This window comes from Microcaecilia unicolor, chromosome 10, assembly GCF_901765095.1.
Source record: "Microcaecilia unicolor chromosome 10, aMicUni1.1, whole genome shotgun sequence".
In the NCBI taxonomy this organism is placed as follows: domain Eukaryota; kingdom Metazoa; phylum Chordata; class Amphibia; order Gymnophiona; family Siphonopidae; genus Microcaecilia; species Microcaecilia unicolor.
The window spans coordinates 27669115-27690886 of NC_044040.1; the positions used below are offsets into that span (position 1 = coordinate 27669115).

At 46.0% G+C, this 21772-nt stretch overlaps 1 protein-coding gene across 1 annotated transcript in view; it reads left to right on the forward strand.

The window, feature by feature from the left end:
* The window catches only part of MAGI2 (membrane associated guanylate kinase, WW and PDZ domain containing 2), a 1230330-nt gene that overhangs the window by 1087663 nt on the left and 120895 nt on the right, over positions 1-21772 (forward strand). The window contains exons 16-17 of the mRNA XM_030216294.1: positions 9200-9385; positions 11476-11614. Of these exons, the coding sequence (XP_030072154.1) occupies positions 9200-9385; positions 11476-11614 (325 nt within the window). The remainder of the gene's footprint in view (positions 1-9199; positions 9386-11475; positions 11615-21772) is intronic.

Below are 21772 nucleotides of genomic sequence, written 5' to 3' on the forward strand. Positions count from 1 at the left end.
TAAGCATCCAGATTTTTGTGTTTTAGTGTATATGTGACCTGCAACAGCTCCCATTTCATTGTTTCACACACAGTGTCTTCCAGGCCATCTCAAGACTCTTCTGCTCCTGCACCTTGAGACCTCTTGCCCCTCATCTGGCCTTGAGGAAAATTGTGAGCAAAAGTGCACACAAAGAAAATGTACTCACACTTAGAAACAAAGAAAAACTTCAGCATAATTAGGGTTACCATCCTGCTTATAATCGAACGAGAAAAACGCCCAAGTTCCGACCTAAATCGGGAGATGGACGTTTATCTCACAAAAACGAATAAAGCGGTATAATCGAAAGCCGATTTTTGGACGTTTTCAACTGCAATCCGTCGCGGATGCGGACAAAGTTGATGGGGGCGTGTCAGAGGTGTGGCGAAGGCGGAACTGGGGCATGGTTATCTGCCGAACAGAGATGGGCGCATTTCACCGATAATGGGAAAAAAGTATGCGTTTTTAGCTAGAAGTTAGGACACTTTTCCTGGACCTTGTTTTTTCACGAATAAGGCCCCAAAAAGTGCCCTAAATGACCAGATGACCACTGGAGGGAATCGGGGATGACCTCCCCTGACTCCCCCAGTGGTCACTAACCCCCTCCCACCACAAAAAATGAAGTTTCTCAACTTTTTATTTTCACCCTCAAATGTCATACCCAGCTCCCTGACAGCAGTATGCAGGTCACTGGAGGAGTTGTTAGGGGGTGCAGTGGACTTCAGGCAGGTGGACCCAGGCGCATCCCCCCTACCTGTTACAATTGTGCTGCTTAATGCTTATTAGTCGTCCAACCCCCCCAAACCCACTGTACCCACATGTAGGTGCCCCCCTTCACCCCTTAGGGCTATAGTAATGGTGTAGACTTGTGGGCAGTGGGTTTTGAGGGGGATTTGGGGGGTTCAACACACAAGGGAAGGGTGCTATGCACCTGGGAGCTCTTTTACCTTTTTTTTTGTTTTTGTAAAAGTGCCCCCTAGGGTGCCCGGTTGGTGTCCTGGCATGTGAGGGGGACCAGTGCACTACGAATCCTGGCCCCTCCCATGAACAAATGCCTTGGATTTATTCGTTTTTGAGCTGGGCGCTTTCATTTTCCATTATCGCTGAAAAACAAAAACGCCCAGCTCACACATTGTTGAATAAAACATGGGCGTCTATTTTTTCCCAAAATACGGTTCGGTCCGCCCCTTCACGGACCCGTTCTTGGAGATAAACGCCCATGGAGATAGGCGTTTTCGTTCAATTATGCCCCTCCATATGTCCGGATTTACCCGGACATGTCCTCTTTTTTAGGACATGTCTGGGCAACCAGGCAGGTTTTGCCAATCTTGCCCGTTTGTCCGGACAAACGGGCAGATTGCTAACCTTCTCTCCCCTTACTCTTACTACTGCCCTGGTGGTCTAGTGACCTCTTCCGCCTTCGGGGCAGGAAAGAGCCCCCTCTTTCCTTCCCCGAAGAGGTCACTAGACCACCAGGGCAGTAGTAAGGTAAGGGGAGGGGGTTGACGGGGAGGGGAAGTGACGGGGTGTGTGACGGGGGAGGGGAAAATGTGACAGGGGGCGGAGCGAGGGCATAAAGGGGGCATGGTGGGGTGTGAAAGGGGGCATGGCGGGGTGTATGGTGGGGGCGGGGCATGTGTCCTCGTTTTGGGGGGACAAAATATGGTAACCCTAAGCATAATACAATTGTAACAGCTCCTTGTGGCCTTAGTTCTGGGACTGACCTGGAAGGAGTCCTCTTCAGGTAGGCTCCATCTTTCCCTTAATACTTGGTGTCTGGTTATAAATTATATATTTATAACAAGTACCAACAGTCCACTTAAGCAGTTGAGATATTAAAATCCTTAAAGCTGGTGTTGGCGCATTAGATTCAACAGCCCGTGTTGTTGCATCTAATGCGTATTCTAAATTTAACATCTGGATAAATGCATAATGTAAATTTGGCTCCCAAGCAATTGTAATGGGGAGAATAGGGAGGACAAAAAATTTTAGTTGAGGCCCACTGATGAATGTATGGCTGCCGTAGCAGCCCATCATTAGTCATGAGTTTGTCACGCCTGCCTTAAAGCATAACTTCCCAAAGAACAGCAAGAATCTCTTATACATTCCTACAGAGCATCAGATAACTATTTAGATAATGTGATATACCAATCACAACACAATATTACCAGAGATGCCAAGTTACCCAGTTCCAGGCTGGAGATTTTGGGACCATGTTAGAAAAAGAGCCCTGCGCTAATGCTGGGGGCCATTTTTCCCGTGCAACAGGGCCCTGTTTACCGCAGCGGGTAAAAAGCCCCCAGACAAACATGGCTATGCAATAAGAGAACTCTTACTCTGTGGCCATATGGCAGGGATCCCTTACCTCCACCGATTGAGGTAGTGATTAGGGCTCCCGCGGTAACCTGGCGATAACTGGGCAGCACGTGGCGATGCCCGGTTATTGCCGTGCAAGCCATTTCCGGGGGTTTATCTTTTCCCCCGGAAATGGCGCACGCTCAGGGCGGAACTACCACTGGTGGCCTCGTCGGGCCGGCGGTAGTCTCGATTTAGCGTTTGGTAAGCCCACGTTGGGCTTACTGACACTTTGTAACCCCCCCCCCCCCCCCCCCCCCCCCCCACTAGGGATTTACAGCACTGATTTCAAATGGCAGGATCAAGCAGTACCAATCCCATGCTGCTTTGAGATGTAAAGTCAATGCCAGGACAGGCCAAAAAGTCTCCAGCCTATAACCAGGGCTTTTTTTGAGGGGGTACTTGGGGGTATTGAGTACCGGCACCTTTTCCATTGTCTGCTAAAATTGACCCATGGTCCCCAAGTTTTAATGAAAGAGTTCAGGCTCTACACACCAATTCTGCCTTGTCATAGAATCTGTGACTGGTTGCAGGGGGCCTGGTTATTGTGGGGTGAATCCCTCAGTGATCACCCCACTCCTGAAGGTTGGCCTGCCCAGAAGGGCCAGCTCTCCACTCTAGTTGGGCCTGTCAGCTCCAGCCAAAGCTCAACTTTCTTTCATAAGTTCTCATCACCATGGGTTACATTCTTGCTAGTTGAAGGTTCAGTAGCTTTAGCTCTTTCTGATAATCTAACAAGATACTACTGAGACAAAATGCCAAAGAGGGCAATTCTATATTAGGTGCACATGAATTATGTAAATGCAGAATAGGCACCACTTATGCACCCGCCTGGCCAAAGTTCTATTTTGTAAGCTCGCACATAACTAGCATAGTCCCAAAAATTTTGGTGTGGGCCTACTGCCAAAATGGGTGGGCACAATGCCCTCCTTCCCTCGCTGTCCGTGCCCCCACCCCAACTCAAATACTAATTACCTGAACTGGTGGGAAGCCCCCAAGCTTCACCAGCCAAAGATGTCTGCTCTCCAGTGCACCTCAGTTGACGTTAGCTTTAGTGATCTGCCCTTGATGCTGGTACCCAGTGCAGGCTCAGTTTTCATGAATACACTAGTTTTACATAAGTATTGCCATGTTGGGACAGGCCAAAGGTCCATCAAACTCAGCATCCTGTTTCCAACAGTGGCCAATCCAGGTCACAAATACCTGGCAAGATCCCCAAATAAATACAAAACATTTTATGCTGCTTATCCCAGAAATAGTGGATTTTCCTCAAGTCCATTTAATAACAGTCTATGGACTTTTCCTTTAGGAAGCCGTCCAAACATTTTTTAAACTCCGCTAAGCTAACCACATTTACCACATTCTCTGGCAATGAATTCCAGAGTTTAATTACACGTTGAGTGAAGAAAATTTTTCTCCGATTCGTTTTAAATTTACTACATTGTAGCTTCATCGCATGCCCCTTAGTCCTAGTATTTTTGGAAAGCGTGAACAGACACTTCACATCTATCCGTTCAACTCCACTCATTATTTTATAGACCTGAATCATATCTCTCCTCAGCCTTTTCTCCAAGCTGAAGAGCCGTAGCCACTTTAGCCTTTCTTCATAGGGAAGTCGTCCCATCCCCTTTATCATTTTCATCGCCCTTCTCTGCACCTTTTCTAATTCCACTATATCTTTTTTGAGATGCAGCGACCAGAATTGAACACAATATTCGAGGTGCGGTCGCACCATGGAGCAATACAAAGGCATTATAACACCCTCATTTTTGTTTTCCATTCCTTTCCTAATAATAACAAACATTCTATTTGCTTTCTTAGCCACTGCAGCACACTGAGCAGGTTTCAACGTATCATCGACGACGACACCTAGATCCCTTTCTTGGTCCGTGACTCCTAATGTGAAACCTTGCATGACGTAGCTATAATTCGGGTTCCTCTTTCCCACATGCATCACTTTGCACTTGCTCACATTAAACGTCATCTGCCATTTAGACGCCCAGTCTCCCAGTCTGCCTTTTGCGATGCTGCTTATGGGGCCAAAACCATTGACGTTATTTGTACCTGAGCTAATTCAGCGCTGTGTATAATTAATACTCGGAAACTCCTCTCCTACCCCAGACTCAAAACGGGTCTCCATGGCCTTTTTACCAAACTTTCAACCTCACGAATCCTAATGATGAGCTCTCAGTCCCTACGGAATGCCGGAATACCCCTAACCTCTCCAAACACGTGTTAATTGGTCCTTTCGTTTTAGAAGCCATTAGGGATCACTTTAAGAATATCCGGTGTCATTAGGTCTAAAGTGTTGTACCAGTTTCCTTTCAAAATTCAACATAGTGTTCCGAGAAGCATGCCAACTGCACTACGAGTTTCAGAACAGCTGCCTGTGCTGTCACATCTGAAAAGATTTATTTATCAGTGCTTCTGTGGACAAATCAGTAAAAAGTGCATTCTTTTTAACAGTTGCTACACTACTGAGCTCAGTGGGATCGGGATGTCACCATTGAATGTGACCACAGTCTTAGTGAATAAACATAAATAGTCCAATCATGATAATGTCCATCAATTTTTTCCATAGAAGTGAATTAAATAGTACTTGTAGAGGGAGAGATACCCAAATTCATAAAAATGTACAAAATATAAATAACGGGTTCTCTTTTGCAACTTGCGCACGCACAGACGTTAGAGGAGGAAAAGCCTCGAGAAGCAGGAGCTTCTCGAGGCTTTTCCTCCTCTAACGTCTGTGCGTGTGCAAGTTGCAAAAGAGAACCCTCTATTTGTATTTTGTACATCAATTTTATTCATCCATGAATCCACAGTGAGGATGAATAAAATTGATGGACGTTATCATTATTGGACTGTTCATGTTTATTCATACTCTTAAACACTTGTATTTTGGTGACTTCCACCTTTGTTTTGTTTGTCTTTTGAGTTTTTGTGGAAGATTTTTGTTTTCTTTTGTTTTGTTTTTTTTTTGGTTTTTTTTTAGACCATTGAATGTTTTACATCCTTGGAAATCACATTGTGCATTGTCTCATTGCTGAATGAGTTAGATTAATTGCTGACCGTGGCAAGAAGAAAAAGTCTCAGTGACTGACTTATACAAGGTTTTCCCCCACAGGAATGGCAAGCTTTATTTTTTATTTTCTTATATATTTCCACAAGTGGAACAGTATACATTAAAGTATTTTTCTGACCCTGGAGTGCTTACATCTAGGCTTCTACCTGAGGCAATAGAGGGTTATGGGGCCCTTTTACAGAGCGGCGGTAAGCCCAACACGGACTTACCGCTCGCTATTCCGGGACTGCCGCTGGCCTGACACAGCCGCCAGCGGTACTCTCGCCCCGAGCATACGCCATTTTGGGGGGGGGGGGGCGGGGAAGAAAACCCCTGGAAATGACTTGTGCAGCGATAACCCGGCGGTAATTGAGCATCACTGCTCACTACCCGGTTAGCGTGGGAGCCCTTATTGCGACTTCAGTGGATGGCGGTAAGGGGTCCCCGCCGCATAGCCATGCGGTAAGAGTTCTCTTACTACATGGCCATGGGTGTCTGGGGACTTTTTTACCCACTGTGGTAGAAAGGGCCTTGGCGCACGGGAAGAACAGCCCCTGCTTCTAGCGCAGGGCTCTTTTTCCCCGCAGGTTGGTTAAAGGACCCTTAAGTGACTTTGCAAAGATCACAAGGTGCCGCAGTGGGATTTGAACCAGGCATCGTGGGTTTTCAGCCCACTTCGCTATTAGGCTACCCCTCCGTTCTCTCAAAGTTACAGTAGCCTTTTTTGTTAAAACACTTTGCTCCTTTTGAATAAAAGGCCTAAAATGGTACGAAGAGGGCCAGGTCGCATTCATTTCAACAGAAAGTGTTAAAAAGTTTTAAAAGTGTTAAGTGTTTTGATTGATGGCACTTAGTGGAAATGCTGCTGTCAATTCTGGCTGCATTTCCCTGCAACCTTTTCCCGAAAAGATCATTTTTTTTTTAAAAATAGCATTTAATGTTTGCACTGTAGCGGATACTGATGCAATAGTTTTGCTTCCATTTTATTTCCAAGCTGTCAATTAAAACTCTGGCGTGTTTTGGCCATATGTGGCCCCAAAGTGTTACACAGGCTTTATTCTCTGCCTTTTTATTAGAACATTATATATATATATATATAAAAAAAAAGGAAAGTGCAGAGATACAAATGAATATTTGAGGTCACCCCCATGGCAATCCTCGAGTATAATCAAAAGTAAACACACTTCTATTTGTAGAATGACTCCTCATAAATGAAAGTGTTGGTTTTAATACTTTTGCTTGGGAAGATCGGGAATAGTAAATTCTTCCATCTACCAAATATTGACAAAATGCATCTTGTCTTGTCTTCTGCTATGATTTAATGCTAGGTTTATGAATTAAATGAAATTGCTGCGCTTCATCTGCCTTCTTATAGACCTTTGTCAGAAGGATAATTATAGAGCTTGCGATCCCTATGGGAAATTCCTAGAACTTCATCCTATTTGCCAGAAGCTGTTCTGGGCAGTGGCGTTCCTAGGGGCGCTGACACCCGGGGTGGATCGCCGATGCGCCCCGCTCCCCGGGTGCAGCGCCCCCCCGGAACAGCGCAACCCCCCCCCCGGCGAAATAACCCCCCGGGTGCAGCGCAACCCCCCGGCAAAAGAACCCCCCCCCCCGGGTGCACGCTGCTGGGGGGTGCCGCGCGCCTGTCGGCTCTTCGTTTCTTCGTTTCCATCTGCATCGGAACAGGAAGTAACCTGTTCCGGGGCACAAGGAGCATGAAAACGAAGAGCCGACAGGCGCGCGGCACCCCCCCCCCAGCGGCGTGCACCCGGGGCACACCGCCCCCACTGCCCCCCCTTGGTACGCCACTGGTTCTGGGTATAGAGTTTTGTATCGCATGCCACTGTGTCAGGAGTGCCAGGGTTCAAAACTACTACTACTACTACTTAACATTTATAAAGTGCTACCAGGGTTACATTACGCAGCGCTGTACAATTTAACACAGAGGACAGTCCCTCCTCGAAGGAGCTTACAATCTAAAGGACAAAGAAGTGCAGTCAATCAAATTGGGGCAGTCTAGATTTCCAGAATAGATGTATAATGGTTAGGTGCCGAAAGCGACATTGAAGAGGTGGGCTTTGAGCAAGGATTTGAAGATGGGCAGGGAGGGGGCTTGGCTTATGGGCTCAGGGAGTTTGTTCCAAGCATAGGGTGAGGCGAGGCAGAAAGGGCGGAGCCTGAAGTTGGCGGTGGTGGAGAAGGGTACTGAGAGGAGGGATTTGTCCTGTGAGCGGAGGTTACGGGTAGGAGCGTAAGGGGAGATGAGGGTAGAGAGGTAATGAGGGGCTGCAGATTGAGTGCATTTGTAGGTTAATAAGAGAAGCTTGAATTGTATGCGGTACCTGATCGGAAGCCAGTGAAGTGACTTGAGGAGAGGGTTGATATGAGTATATCGGTCGAGGCGGAAGGTAAGCCGCGCAGCAGAGTTCTGAACGGATTGAAGGAGGGATAGATGGTTAAGTGGGAGGCCAGTGAGGAGTAGATTGCAGTAGTCAAGGCGAGAGGTAATGAGAGCGTGGACGAGAGTACGGGTGGTGTGCTCAGAGAGGAAAGGGCGAATTTTGCTGATGTTATAGAGAAAGAAGCGACAGGTCTTGGCTGTCTGCTGGATATGCGCAGAGACCAGGACCGTGTGGTTCACAGACTGCTGTCCTGTGTGTAAGGCACAACTACTTACGCAGCTGTGATCCGGCCCCTAGAACCTTTGACTGGAGACAGTGGAAGGAGGTCTCCACCACCAGAGGGAAGCCAACTGGACCAGCAAGGGGTATGACAGCCCATCACACACCCTTGCTGGTCTAACAAGTCACTTAATTAGCCTATCCTGTTTCCTGCTTTACTTTTTCACTATTGATTGCTATCTGCGGTCCAATTGATTTTCTGCTCCTGGTTCCTCCTATTTTACCTGCTTGTCATATGTTTCCTGTGCTGGCTCCCGCTCCCAGTCTGCCTGCCATTCCACCCCAGCCGGAAATTGTCTCTGCCTCATGCACCTGCTCGTCAAGACCATCTGACTCTTGTCTTAATGTATCCACCATGATCTGGCTAGCCCAGGCCCTAACACAGTGATAGACAGGTATGATAGAATGTTATGAATCCGTGGAAAGCAATTTTAGAAAAAGCTTTCTATGTGTAAAACCCATAAAACTACATAAAAACCAGGCTCTGACAAATTTACCATCATATACGTATAGAAAAGTTTACACAGGAAGTGATCCCATGTATGTCTTTTAATGTGTGTAAAGTAGGAATTCCTAGGGGTGAAAATTGGGCAGAATTTGTGAAAGACTTTTCTATATAACTTGTCAAGTTGATGTGATAATTTTGTATAGTTTATTCCCCCCCCCCCCCCCCCCCCCCCAATTTACAAAGCTTCAGTAATGCTGACACTTCGAATGGGCTGTCTAGGCATTGCCACACCAGCAGGCACGAGCAAGTATTCAATAGGCGGACCATAAATTGAATTAATTAATTAATTTGTGATTGCAAAATGCAACAGAAATGAGACCAACTGGAGAATTTTTCTTAAAACCTCCAACTTATTTACAAAAATTACTACATTTGTATTCCCTGGATTAACTTACTTTTTTTTTTCTTTTTATGAAGGCGAAGGTTGGGGGGGTGTCAGAACCAGGGAAGCGCTCTAATAATACATCTGCATCTTTTCTTAAATTACAAATTTGTGACAAAGATTATATTTGCTGCAGTTAGGAGAGGGTCCGTCTTCCTAAGTGGTTGTCATTTCTTTTTTTTTTTTTCTAGCTGTGCCTCACAAAATTGGGCGAATAATTGAAGGGAGCCCCGCTGATCGATGTGGAAAGCTGAAAGTGGGAGACCGGATTTTAGCTGTGAATGGCCAGTCCATTATTAACATGCCTCATGCAGACATTGTGAAGTTGATCAAAGATGCAGGTCTTAGTGTAACACTTCGCATTGTACCTCAGGAGGGTAAGTAAAGGCACACCACTGCCTGAGTCTCAAAAGTGGTTTAGGGATCTGAGTATTAGCTGGGAAAGTAAAAGGGGAACAGAAAGTTAGATTTTATTCATTATAAGGTGATAGGACCGTCTACGTGTGCGACTAAAGGAAGCTCAGTTGGAGTTTTTGTACGGATGTGCTATCATTTCAAATGAAATAGATTATCAATGACATTGCCAGTTCCATTTTCAAAATGAAACTAAAGAATAATTGATGAAATGTTTATCATTTCATCAGTGACGATCCGAGGTTGACTGCCACTCGGGGTGGATCGCCAATGCGCACCCCCCCCCCCCCCCCGGGTGCAGCATGCCCCCCCCCCCTCTTAGCGGGCTCTCGGCTCCGCTGGCTCCCTGCTCCGGAACAGGAAGTAACCTGTTCCGGGGCAGAGGAAGCAGGGAAACAGCGGAGCCGACAGGTGCGCGGCTGCTCTCTGCACCCCTCCAGCAGACCGCCCCGTCCTTGGTACGCCACTGCATTTCATCTTGGCTGTCATTTGAGACGTAAAAACCCTAGCTACCATGGTTTTCTCCTGCCCTTCTCACAGTTTCTCGTGGGCTCCTGTTCCAGGCCCCTTAGACACTCTCAAGACCCTCACCTCAACCCCTATTTGTCACATTATTTTGAAAAGTAGCAGCACTGGGCAGGAGTGACAGGGAGATGGCTCCTGTCCATAAAGAAAATGTGGATAGAGAAAGAAGTGGGGGGGGGGGGGGTTAGGGATGGGCTGATCAGATATTTAGGGGGCTTTTACTATGTTGCGCAAGCATTTTTAGCATGCACAAAAAATCAGCTGGCAATAAACGCTGAGACACCTATAATTAGGGTTACCATATGTCCGGATTTACCCGGACATGTCCTCTTTTTGAGGTGGTGGGCGGGCCGTCCTATAGGAATCGGTGCCGAGATCAGTAACAGGAAGGATTCATGCAGGGCAGCACTCCGGGCAGGAAAGAGGGGGCTCTTTCCTGCCCCGAAGAGATCACTAGACCACCAGGGCAGTAGTAAGGTAAGGGGAGGGGGGTGACAGGATGTGTGACGGGGGGGAGGGAAAAATGTGACAGGGGTGGAGCGAGGGCGTGAAAGGGGGCGGGGCATGTGTCCTCCTTTTTGGGGGGCAAAATATGGTAACCCTACCTATAATATTCCTTTGGGCATCTCAGCGTTTCACGCCAGCTGATTTGTAGCATGAACTAAAAAATGCTAGCGCACCTTATTAAAATACTGAAGTGTGGACCCCTAATGTTTTTGCGAGGATTTATAGATCTGAACAGAGCCTGGCTGTGCAGTCTGTCGGACAGTGTTTAACAATGCTTTCCAACGTCAGCCATGTTTTTTTTTTGTAGAGTCTTCAGCATTCTGTCGCTTCTTACAATCATGTTGTGTACAGTACAGTTTTCTTCACTGCAAAAAAGAAATACTGGACTTCAGCACTTTATCAAGGAAACTATGAGCAAAATGCATTTTTGTGAACTATTAGAATCTAATTATGGATAGCATAAAGGCAACAAAGCATGCGGAGGTTAATTTCTATAGTAGGGCACCTACTGAAAATGCTAAGTAAAGGGCCTGTTTATAAAGATAAAGTAGACGCCTATTTATCTTTATAAAATAGTACTGTAACTGCTCCTAACCCACCTTGATTTAAGGCATGATCACTTGCAGCAGCCTAAGAATTACTGTAAATGCCCATGCCTAGATGTTAACAAGAATGCACATAAATCACAGAATTTTAAAATGTGCACACACAGGCTCTGTCCATGCACATGCTTACTGTCAAAGTAGCTGCCATGCAAGCGTTGTGTGTACTTTTACACTGCTCAGCTTTTTGTAAGAGGTCATTTACACGAGTATGTGTTTACTTCCATGTGGAAATATCTAAAGTACCAACATTTACGTATACTGCTAGAGCCTAAAACTAGGCCCTATCTCACAGAATTACCTCCATAGTGAGAAGAGAGAGAATATGCAACATGGCCATTGTCTGTCCTGTCGTTGGTCTATGTAAAATACTGCTGCATGACTGCTCTTTAATCTGTCAACTTGTTGTTATTGTGTAGAACTGAACAGCCCAGCTTCAGCACCAAGCTCAGAGAAACAGAGTCCCATGGCCCAGCACCATAGCCCAGTGGCCCAGCAGAGTCCTGTAGCTCAGCCACCACCTCACCAACCACTCCAGTTACAAGGACATGAAAACAGGTAGGACCAACTCTGACAACCCCACCTTTATCGTGCTTTGTTGGCAGCCTTTAACTTGATCTACTTAGAGGTGTCGTTATCAATGTGGGCTACCATTGAGATGTGTTATTTTACCACTAACTCATGCTATTTTGGCACAAGTCCCATTTTAGTAAGATCTAATCCCCCTTCAGATCCCCATTCCTCCCTTCCACTCCCTAAAACAGCATGTCATCCCCCCTTCCAACTCTGATCCCCTTACCTCCCATCTCCCCAGAACAGCCTCTGAGCCCCCATTCCGATCCTCCCTCCTGCCCCCTGGGAACAGTATCTAGCCCCCAAAGATCCCACCACTCCCTGTAGCCCCCTCCCGCAGCCTCCTTTCCCAATCCCTGGTGGTCTAGTGGAAAAAGGGCAATGCTCAATCGCTCCTGTCCATCATGGCTTCCCTTTCAAAATGGCTGCCTTGAGACAAAGACACCTATCTCTCTATATAAAATAGGCCAGAAATAGATGCATTCTTGCCCTCTTAATTTAGGTACCCTGCTATAAAATCACCCTCCATGGTGGTTAGTTTCATAGAGTGTTCTCTCATTTTGTTACTGTTAGAAAGGGTAAACAACCCTTTCCTATTTATCTGTCCCACAGCACTCATGATTTTATAGACATCTATCATATCTCCTCTAAGCCTCCGAGTGGAAGATCCCTAAGCAGCTTAATCTTTCCTGGTAGGGAAGCAGTTCCATATCCTTTATCATTGTGGTTGCCCTTCTCTGTACCTTATCCAGTTACACTATGGCCTCCATTTTGAAAGCTTGTCCATGTGTGAATGGCAACATTTGCATGTAGAAATTACATATGTAAATAATGATTTTAGAATGCCCTATTTACACGTGGAGATCCACACCAAGTGGAGATTTCAAGGGGGCGTGGTGGGGTGAAAATTTACACATATATTTCCCTTTTCAAAAACAGAATACATGTCTATGGGGAAAATATCCATGTCTGGTTTTATAACAGCTCAGAACATGAACAGATTCTTAATCCCTCAAAATGAGCACTTTGTAATAGAGTCATTCACCTTAACCCCCGCCCCCCCCCCCCCCCCCCCCATTGTTTATTTTCACCTCCAAAATAAATCCAAATTAAGATTGTGCCTCACTACTTAATTGGTGGCACTTACACATGTTGAATGACATTTTAGAAAAGGACATTCAAAAGGGAAATCAGATGCCCAAGTCGAGACATCTGAAGTTCCCCTGTAATTTTATAACAGGATCTGCCGACGTAGAACCTGTTCTAAAATGCATGGTGAAACGGATATCTGTGTGCTGCTACATGCAGCAGGAATGTCCATTTCAGACACAAATCCATCCAAAATATGGATGAGGAAACAGCAGTCACGGAGATATCCATTTCACAGCACATGAACCTCTGTGTTGTGCAATGTCTTTTGTGTCATCTTACCCACACCATACCCAGTGCCTTCTGATCCACCCTACACGCAACCACACTATGGAACAAAGAGCTATGGCAGCCTCAAGTTCTGCCTTCACCTCCCCCCCCCCCCCAAACCCACTGGACCTGCCTACACGGACCTGCCTGTTAATATCCCTGGTCAGCAGCAGTCCCTTTTTCCTGCAACCAGGGCTGGGGGGGGGGGCCTAGATAAAAGCTGGTACCTCTGCCTTCAAGCGCAGCTAGAAGGCAGAGGTCCCAGGATCCAAAATAGCGATTTTTGAAGGCAGAGGCACCATGTTGGATCCTGGTAACTTCCTGGGCAGCAGCGGAGAGGGGCTACTGCTGACCAGGGACACTGTAATGAAACATCTACCATACAAGTAGGTCCCGATGGGTTGGAGGGTTGTTTAGGAAGTGAGTGAAGGTTGGGCTTGAAGGTGCCATAGCTCTTTCTTCAGGGTGGAATTGTGTGTAGGGTGGATCAGAAGGCATGGGAGGATCAGGAAAGGAATGGGATATAAAGGAGGAGTCAGGAGGGAGATTGGATATAAGGGGGGTGGGCTAGGGCTTTGGATCTGCTGGGGAAGCTGGGCAAAGGGGTCATGGGTTTGGTGGGGGAGGGACATCACCACAGAATATAGAGTTATGGAGGCTCTACGTGCCCTGGGCAGTACATACAGGACGGATGCTGGGTATTCCCCCTGCTTGTACCACACACACTTACTCTCTGATATGTTTTGCAGTGAACACACAGTAAGTGCAAACAGTTTCTGGCCTTTCCACCAAGGATCCCCTGAATGCTCTAGGTAGCAGGTCTAACTCCAGACATCGAACTTTATGAAGATAGACATTCCGTATTTTTAGCCTACCCAGATCACGCTCCCTTGCAAGATGCACCTTTTTCAGTTATGGATGTTCCTATCCTGGCTTTGTAAGATCGGGATTTGGACATCTAAGCGCCAATTTAAGAACGTCTAAAACACAAATAGTGCTTCTAAAATAATCACCTCGGGCTTGTAAAATGGGGCAGCTATTTCTTCACGGAGAGAGTGGTAGATACTTTGAATGCCCTCCCACGGGAGGTGGTGGAGATGAAAACGGTAGCGGAATTCAAGCATTGCGTGGGATAAACATAAAGGAATCCTGTGCAGAAGGAATGGATCCTCCATAAGCTTAGCCGAGATTGGGAGGCGGGGCTGGTGTTTGGGTGGTGGGCAGGGCCGGTCTTAGCAAGTGCGGGGCCCTATGCAGACCAATTTGGTGGGGCCCCATCCTAGCCCCGCCCAACCGTAGCCCTGCCCCACCCTAGCTCCGCCCCCACCCTAGCTCCACCCCATTGATAAGATTATTCCATTTTTAGAACATTTTTTTTTATTTATGAAATTTCAAATAAAGACAAATGAAGCTAAACTTGTACAAAAAAAACTGATTGAAATAATAAGCACAATGCTATCATGAAACCTCCCCTCCCCAGAAATTATTCAGTTCAAGTCCACTACAATTAGTAGTTCTAATTCTCATAACAAAGGAGAATAAAGGAAAAATATTAAGAAAAGATTCAGTACTTTCAAATTCCCCTATTACTCTGTAACCCATATATGCAATAAAATAAAAATGAAATGAAAAGATATACAATAAAATAAAGTGATATGTAAAATATAATGTACAATATAAAAACATATAGACCACCAAGGTATTAAAATTGTTTTAAAATATATACCACAACTCTCTGACTCAAGAAGACTCCGACTCTGTCTGTCATCCATAACTGTCTGACAACACAACAGAAAAAAAATAAGTAAAAATAAAATAGTCACAATTAATACCTTATACACCAATATACCAGCCATACGGAAAATGCAGACCATGAACAATATGAAGCTAGCAATAGATCATAATATCACAATTCTCATGTAGAGCCACAAAACACCCTTTTAGAGGTAGTGCATCATGATTTAGGCTCTACACCCTTTCTGATGTTTGGTGCCACCTTAGTAAGGCCAACACACAATCTCTCCACTGCTAAACACTATACACAAACTTGTGCAAAAACACACTCATAACCTTAACAAACCATAAACAGCACTAATTCCAAGGACAGGACGAGCTACAACCTTATGCGTGGCGTGGAAAGCCAACTGTAATTACATCGGGCTCTAAAACACCAGCGAATCGGCGCGAGCGGATCACGACTGATGATGATGATCCCCCATCATGCATGCGGTCGGAGCGAGGGAGAGGCAGAGTTGAGGCGCGCCGTGCGGGACCCCCTTTAGCACGGGGCCCTATGCGGCCGCCTCGGTCGCCTCTGCCTAAGACCGGCCCTGGTGGTGGGGCTAGTTCTGGGCAAGACTTCTACGGTCTGTGTCCTGAAAATGGGGCTAGTTCTGGGCAAGAGGTCTACGGTCTGTGCCCTGAAAACGGCAGATACAAATCAAGGTAAGGTTATACACAAGAAGTAGCACGTATGAGTTTATCTTGTTGGGCAGACTGGATGGACCGTGCAGGTCTTTTTCTGCCGTAATCTACTATGTTACTATGTGTGAGTGCCACCACTTACACGTGAAAGTTGTCGAAATACCGCTGGAATGGAGCACGTCCCAAGCTTCCCATCTCTACGTTCCGTGTAAAATGGGCACGCATTACACGAGGATGCCGCAGCACCACGGATCGATACAGGGCTGTTGTCTTAGTCTCCGTTTTGTACTCTATTCCTTTCATTGTATTTGCTTTTCCACTGCCACTTTATGGTGTAAATCATTAAAACTGCATGCCTAGGTGCGGACCCTTTGTTACCCCTAAAGTTATTCCATAAAGCAAAATCAGATATGTACTTTTGCTTTCACTGCTGTCTGATGAAACATAGCCAGCAGCAATTTGCATTTCCTTGCTCTGTAGTTGATATTTCATTTGGAAACAGCAGGTTCAGGTTTGAATAATCACGTTGTTCTTCCCGATCTCCTTGGGAATACCCGAAAGGCCATAAATTAAAGCCTCGGGGAAGTTAAATCCTTGGGCAGGTGATGGACTATTTCCAATCCGTGTCAGGAAACTGACTTGTAGCATCTCTGCACCTTGGTTGGGGGGCTGGGGGGGGGGTCTGGTTTTAACCCTTAAAATTTACAGGAAGAAGATTGCAAGTCTTCAAACACCAGTAATCATTTACCCAAAATGACAAGTTTCACTCCTTTTCTGAATTATTTCAAGCACTGGACACGATGTACCAGTGTTCGATATTGTCCATAAATCTTAATTTCAGTCAAAGCAAATAAAGATGACAGTAGCTCTAACATGTCTTTCCAGAGATAAATGGTCATAGCAGTAGGTACCAGTAGGAAATAGCACAGTTTAGTTTTATAAACTGATTTTACACAAAACTGTTATGGGTTATGCCCCCTAATCATGGAGAGAACTTTTAAAGCAGTTTTAGCAGTGATATTTTTGGGCCCGTGCCAAGATTAAAGAGCCATGGAGTACAACAGGGAGGTTAGAAACATGATGGAAGATAAGGGCCAAGTGGCTCACCCAGTCTACCCATCCTCAGCTTCCTCTCCCTAAGAGATCCCACTTGCCTGTCCCTGACTTTCTTAAATTCAGACACAGGCCTTATCTAAACCACCTCCACCATGAATATATTCCACGCGTCCACTACCCATTCGGTAAAAACGTATTTCCTTAGATTACTCCTGAGCCTGTAACCTCTTAACTTCATCCTATGCCCTCTCATTCCAGAGTTTTCCTTCATTTGAAAATGGCTCACCACCTGTACATTAATGCCACAAAGATATTTAAATGTCTCAATCATGTCCGCAGGGGCGTAGCCAGATACCCAATTTTGGGTGGGCCTGGGCCCAAGATGGGTGGGCAGAAGAACTCTGCCTTGTCCCACAAGTGATTTGGTCTCTTCCTCTCTCGCCTGCATGCCATGTGGTCTCTCAAACATCCCCCCTCCCCTGAATACCTACGAGACATACAGCGCTGCATATGTCTAGTAACGCTTTAGAAATGATAAGTAGTAAATAGCAGATTTTCACCGGCAGCGAGCAGCAACTAATACACACTGCTCATGTTGGCCCGACAGCCTTCCCTCTGATGCAACTTCCTGTTTCCGCATAGACGGGAATACATCAGAGGGAAGGATGTGGGGCCGGTGAAACCAGTATGTATCAGTCGCTGCAGGCGAAGATCTGCTATTTACAAGGTACACAGGAGGGACAGTTGTTGGGAGATTTTGGCTGGTGGGGCTTGGGGATCCCTGCCAGCCACATCATAAGTGTGCTGCTACTGGGTGGGCCTGAGCTCAAAGTGGGTGGGCCTGGGTCCATCCGGGCCCACCCTTGGCTACGCCACTGCATGTCTGCTCTCTCCCACCTTTCTTCCAGAGTACACATATTGAGGTCTATGTCCCTACACACTTTATGCATAAGTAGAAGAACTTCCTGTGTTAAACCACTTACGATACTTCCAAACAAAATTCAGTGCTTTGATCGGAAAAAGGACCTCAAACGAAACTGCATGATGATGCAATTGCCCCAACTCCTGTGTGGCGGCTTACTTTCATATCATAAGCAAACATTCAATCAGTGATCCAAGAAACCTATTCGATTATTTTTTATTCTTCATGAAAAAAAAATATTTTTTTTTTAACTTTTTCTTCTTATTTTTTTAAATTTTAAATCTGTAATTTATAGTCTTCTTTCTGATACCTTCATTTTACACATCAACACCTTCATTGCAGCTTAAACTATATAACGCAACTTATCTTAGAGAAGGTCCTTTTTCATCACAACGCAACTTTGCTTAAAGAAGATCTTGACAGGCACCTGTTTCACCTAACTGGCTTCATCAGAAGATCTCCAAGGCCATTTGCGGGAAAAAATAACTTCCTTTTCATCTTGCGATGTATCATGTAGCTTCGTCTGAGGTCCTTTATCCTATCAAAGCATTGAATTTTGTTGGGAAGTATTGTAAATGGTTTAACACAGGAAGTTATTCTAGTTATACAGTTGACACTATCACGGTTTGAAGAACTTTGCGAGTGTTGCCATTTTTGAGTGCCCATACTCTTTATGACAGAGATCACCGACCAGTTTTTTAGCCAGCCTTTGGACCGACTCCATCCTGTTTATAACTTTTTGAAGGTGTGGTTTCCAGCAATGCACACAGTATTCTAAATGTAAGGACGGCCATTTTGGTAGGTCAAAAGGAGATCCTGTCCCCCAAATGGTACCAGCTGTGGAGAAATACTGTACACCATTGTGTGCTAATGGAAAGATTGGCTTGTAGCAGATATTCCAAGACGCAGAACCCACTTTCCTTTTGGAGCCCTTTTTACAGATACTGTTTCCTAGGCCTTGTGAGGTAATTAACTATGGGCCCGATATTCAGACAGCAGGAGCTAGCCCAGTCAGGGCTGAGCCTGAATATTCAATACTGGGCCATTTCCGGTAACCGGCATTGAGTATCTGGTTTATTTTTGGCCAGTTCGAACTTAACCGGCCAAGCCTCTATTCAACACGGGCCAGTTGAGTTTGAACCGGCTAAAGATAGGCCTGGTATTCACACAGCCAAATATGGCTGCCAACTGACGCAAAAAATTGGCGGATAGCTGGTTATATCATGCTAGCCGCTAACTGAATTTTCAGCGGGATCATGAAAGTTTAAAGATAGCCAGTTATGGTGCATTTAACTGGCCAGGTGCTGATCCTGGCTTGTTAAATACTTTTGAATATTGGGGAGAATCTGTATAATATTTTAAATTTATGTTATTTGTTTGGATTTAGCTTTCATCTTTTTCAGTAGTGGCTCAAGGTGAGTTACATTCAGATATACTAGTTATTTCCATATACCCCAAGAGTTTAGAATCTAATTTTGTACCTGAAGGAACGGAGAGTTAAGGGGTCCTTTTAGTAAGGTGCGCTGAAAAATGGCCCGCATTAGTGTAGATACATGTTTTGAGCGCTTGAACATCCATTTTTCAGCGTGCCTTCATAAAATGCCTTTTGTTTTTTAATTTTTGCTGAAAATGGACGTGCAGCAAAATCAAAATTGGCGCCCGTCCATTTTGGGTCTGAGACCTTACCGCCAGCCATTGACCTAGCGGTAAAGATTTACATGGCAACTGGGCGGTAATGACCTACGCTCGTCAAATGCCACTTGGCCCGTGTCCGATACGTGCGCCGGAAAATAAAAATTATTTTTCAGATCTGCGCCAAAAATGAAATTACCGCAAGAGCCACGCGGAAGCCAAGCAGTAACTCCATTTTGGCGCGTGTAGACGCTTACGCGGCTTGTGAAAGTGGCCCCTTAGTGACTTGTCCAAGATCACAAGGAGCAGTAGTGGTATTTGAACTGGGTTTCCATGGCTACACCTCCACTCTGTCTGTTGCATCACTTGGCCTCTTCTTTCTGAGTGGGAGTGAGATCCTTAGCTAATATGGGTCTCCAGTCAGGGTGGGAGGAGGGATTTCTGTGGCATATGATGGGGGTATAAACAGGACACTTTCATATTTCCCAAGGTCACTGGCATTTCTTAAACCTCTTTCTGTTCTTTCCTGTGTTTTGTCTTTAGGATCCTCACTTTTTGCCTGTCCCTATTTTTAAAGTTAGCAAATGAAAGGTGCTTCCTTGATGTGTTTATTTATATGAGATATCAAGTGCAAATAAATAAATAAATAAAATAAAAACTGGCTTGCAGTAGTGTAGGCGCGGGTTTTGGGCGCCTGCGGATGCATTTTTAGCCCGCCTGTAAAAAAAGCTTTTTTTTGTTTGTTTTTTTTGCTGAAAATGGGCGTGCGGCAAAAGTGAAGGGCGCCCATCTTTCGACACAAATTGGGAGATGGGTGTCCTTCTCCCAGAGTCGTCCAAATCGGCATAATCGAAAGCTGATTTTGGGTGCCCTCAACTGCTTTCCGTCATGGGGATGACCAAAGTTCATGGGGTGTGTCGGAAGCGCAGCGAAGGTGGGACTGGGACGTGCCTAACACATGGGTGTCCTTGACCGATAATGGAAAAAAGAAGGGCGTCCCTGACGAGCACTTGGGCGACTTTACTTTTTTGTTACGACCAAGCCTCAAAAAAGTGCCTGAACTGACCAGATGACCACCGGAGGGAATCGGGGATGACCTCCTCTTACTCCCCCAGTGGTCACTAACCCCCTCCCACCGTCAAAAAAAACCTTTTAAAAATATGTTTTGCCAGCCTCAAATGTCATACCCAGCTCCATCACAGCAGTATGCAGGTCCCTGGAGCAGTTTTAGTGGGTGCAGTGCACTTCAGGCAGGCGGACCCAGGCCCACCCCCCCCCCCTACCTGTTACACTTGTGGTGGTAAATATGAGTGTCACATATGTGAATGTTTCCTTGTTTGTGCTGACCTCGCCCTCTGGTGGCCAGAACCGGTAGCTGCTGTGGACTGTCCCCGTTCCAGACTTCAGTGCAGTCCGGTCCGGATCTTCCGGGATGCCAGACTTGCTTTTCTTGTTTGGGCCTGAACAGCACCCGTAGCTGCCTTGTGATCCCTGCAGCTGAGCGTCAGCAGCTGATGGGCTTTATTAATCCCCTGGAAACTTCTGTGTTTGCCTTTGCATCGTCTAAGGTCCCTGGTTTGTTGGTGCTTTGTTGCACTTCTGCCTAGTCTGGTTTCTCGTTTGAGTTTCTTGTCCGGTTCTATTTAGTCTGTGTGTAGTTTAGCTTAGGTTTATTGCTTATTTCTTAGTCTTGTTTCTTGTTTGTATTTCTGTGTCTAGTTTCTGTTTGTCTGTGTCTCTTGCTTAGTGGCTGCTCTGCAGCTTTCAGTTCCTGTCCTTTAGCTTGTCCATTTTCTGCCTTGTGGGTATTGTCTGTCTGTGAGTCCTTGCCCAGTTTCCTGCCTTGCTGCCCATGTATATTCCCTTCTCCTCTGACCCTCAGTCCCTGTTCAGCCTAGTTGGTATCCAGTTCCTGCCCTGTCCGGTAAGTCCTGCCAGCTGCCTGAACCCAGAGGCTCAACTCCTGGGGAAGGGCAGTCAAGTGCAGGTGAAGTCTAGCCGTTCCTGTCAGAGTTCTGCCTTGACTCTGGTGTGGGTGGTTTTTCCTGCCACTGCCACTCCTCGGCAGTGGCCCAAGGGCTCACAAACCTAGTTTCTGCCTTGAAAACGTGACAGTGAGCTCTTCAAAATCCACCAGAAACCCACTGTACCCACCTGTAGGTGCCCCCCTTCACCCCTTAGGGCTATGGCAGTGGTGTACAGTTGTGGGGGGTGGGTTTGGGGGGCTCAGCACACAAGGTAAGGGAGCTAAGCACATGGGAGCAATTTATGAAGTCCACTGCAGTGCCCCCTAGGGTGCCTGGTTGTTGTCTTGGCATGTCAGGGGGCCAGTGAACTACGATTGCTGGCTCCTCCCATGACCAAATGGCTTGCATTTGGTCGTTTCTGAGATGGGCGTCCTTGGTTTCCATTATCACCAAAAATCGGGGTCAATCATCTCTAAGGATGACCATCTCTAAGGTTGACCTAAATTTTGCGATTTGGGTGTCCCCGACCGTATTATCGAAACGAAAGATGGACGCCTATCTTTCAATAATACGGGTTTCCCCGCCCCTTCACCGGGATGTCTTGCAAGGACATCCTCAGGAAAACTTTGGCGCCCCTTTCGATTATGCCCCTCCACCTCTCCTTGATGGTCTGCATAACATAGTAGATGTCAGCTTTTCAGCTAGGTAGTTTCTGTTTGAAAA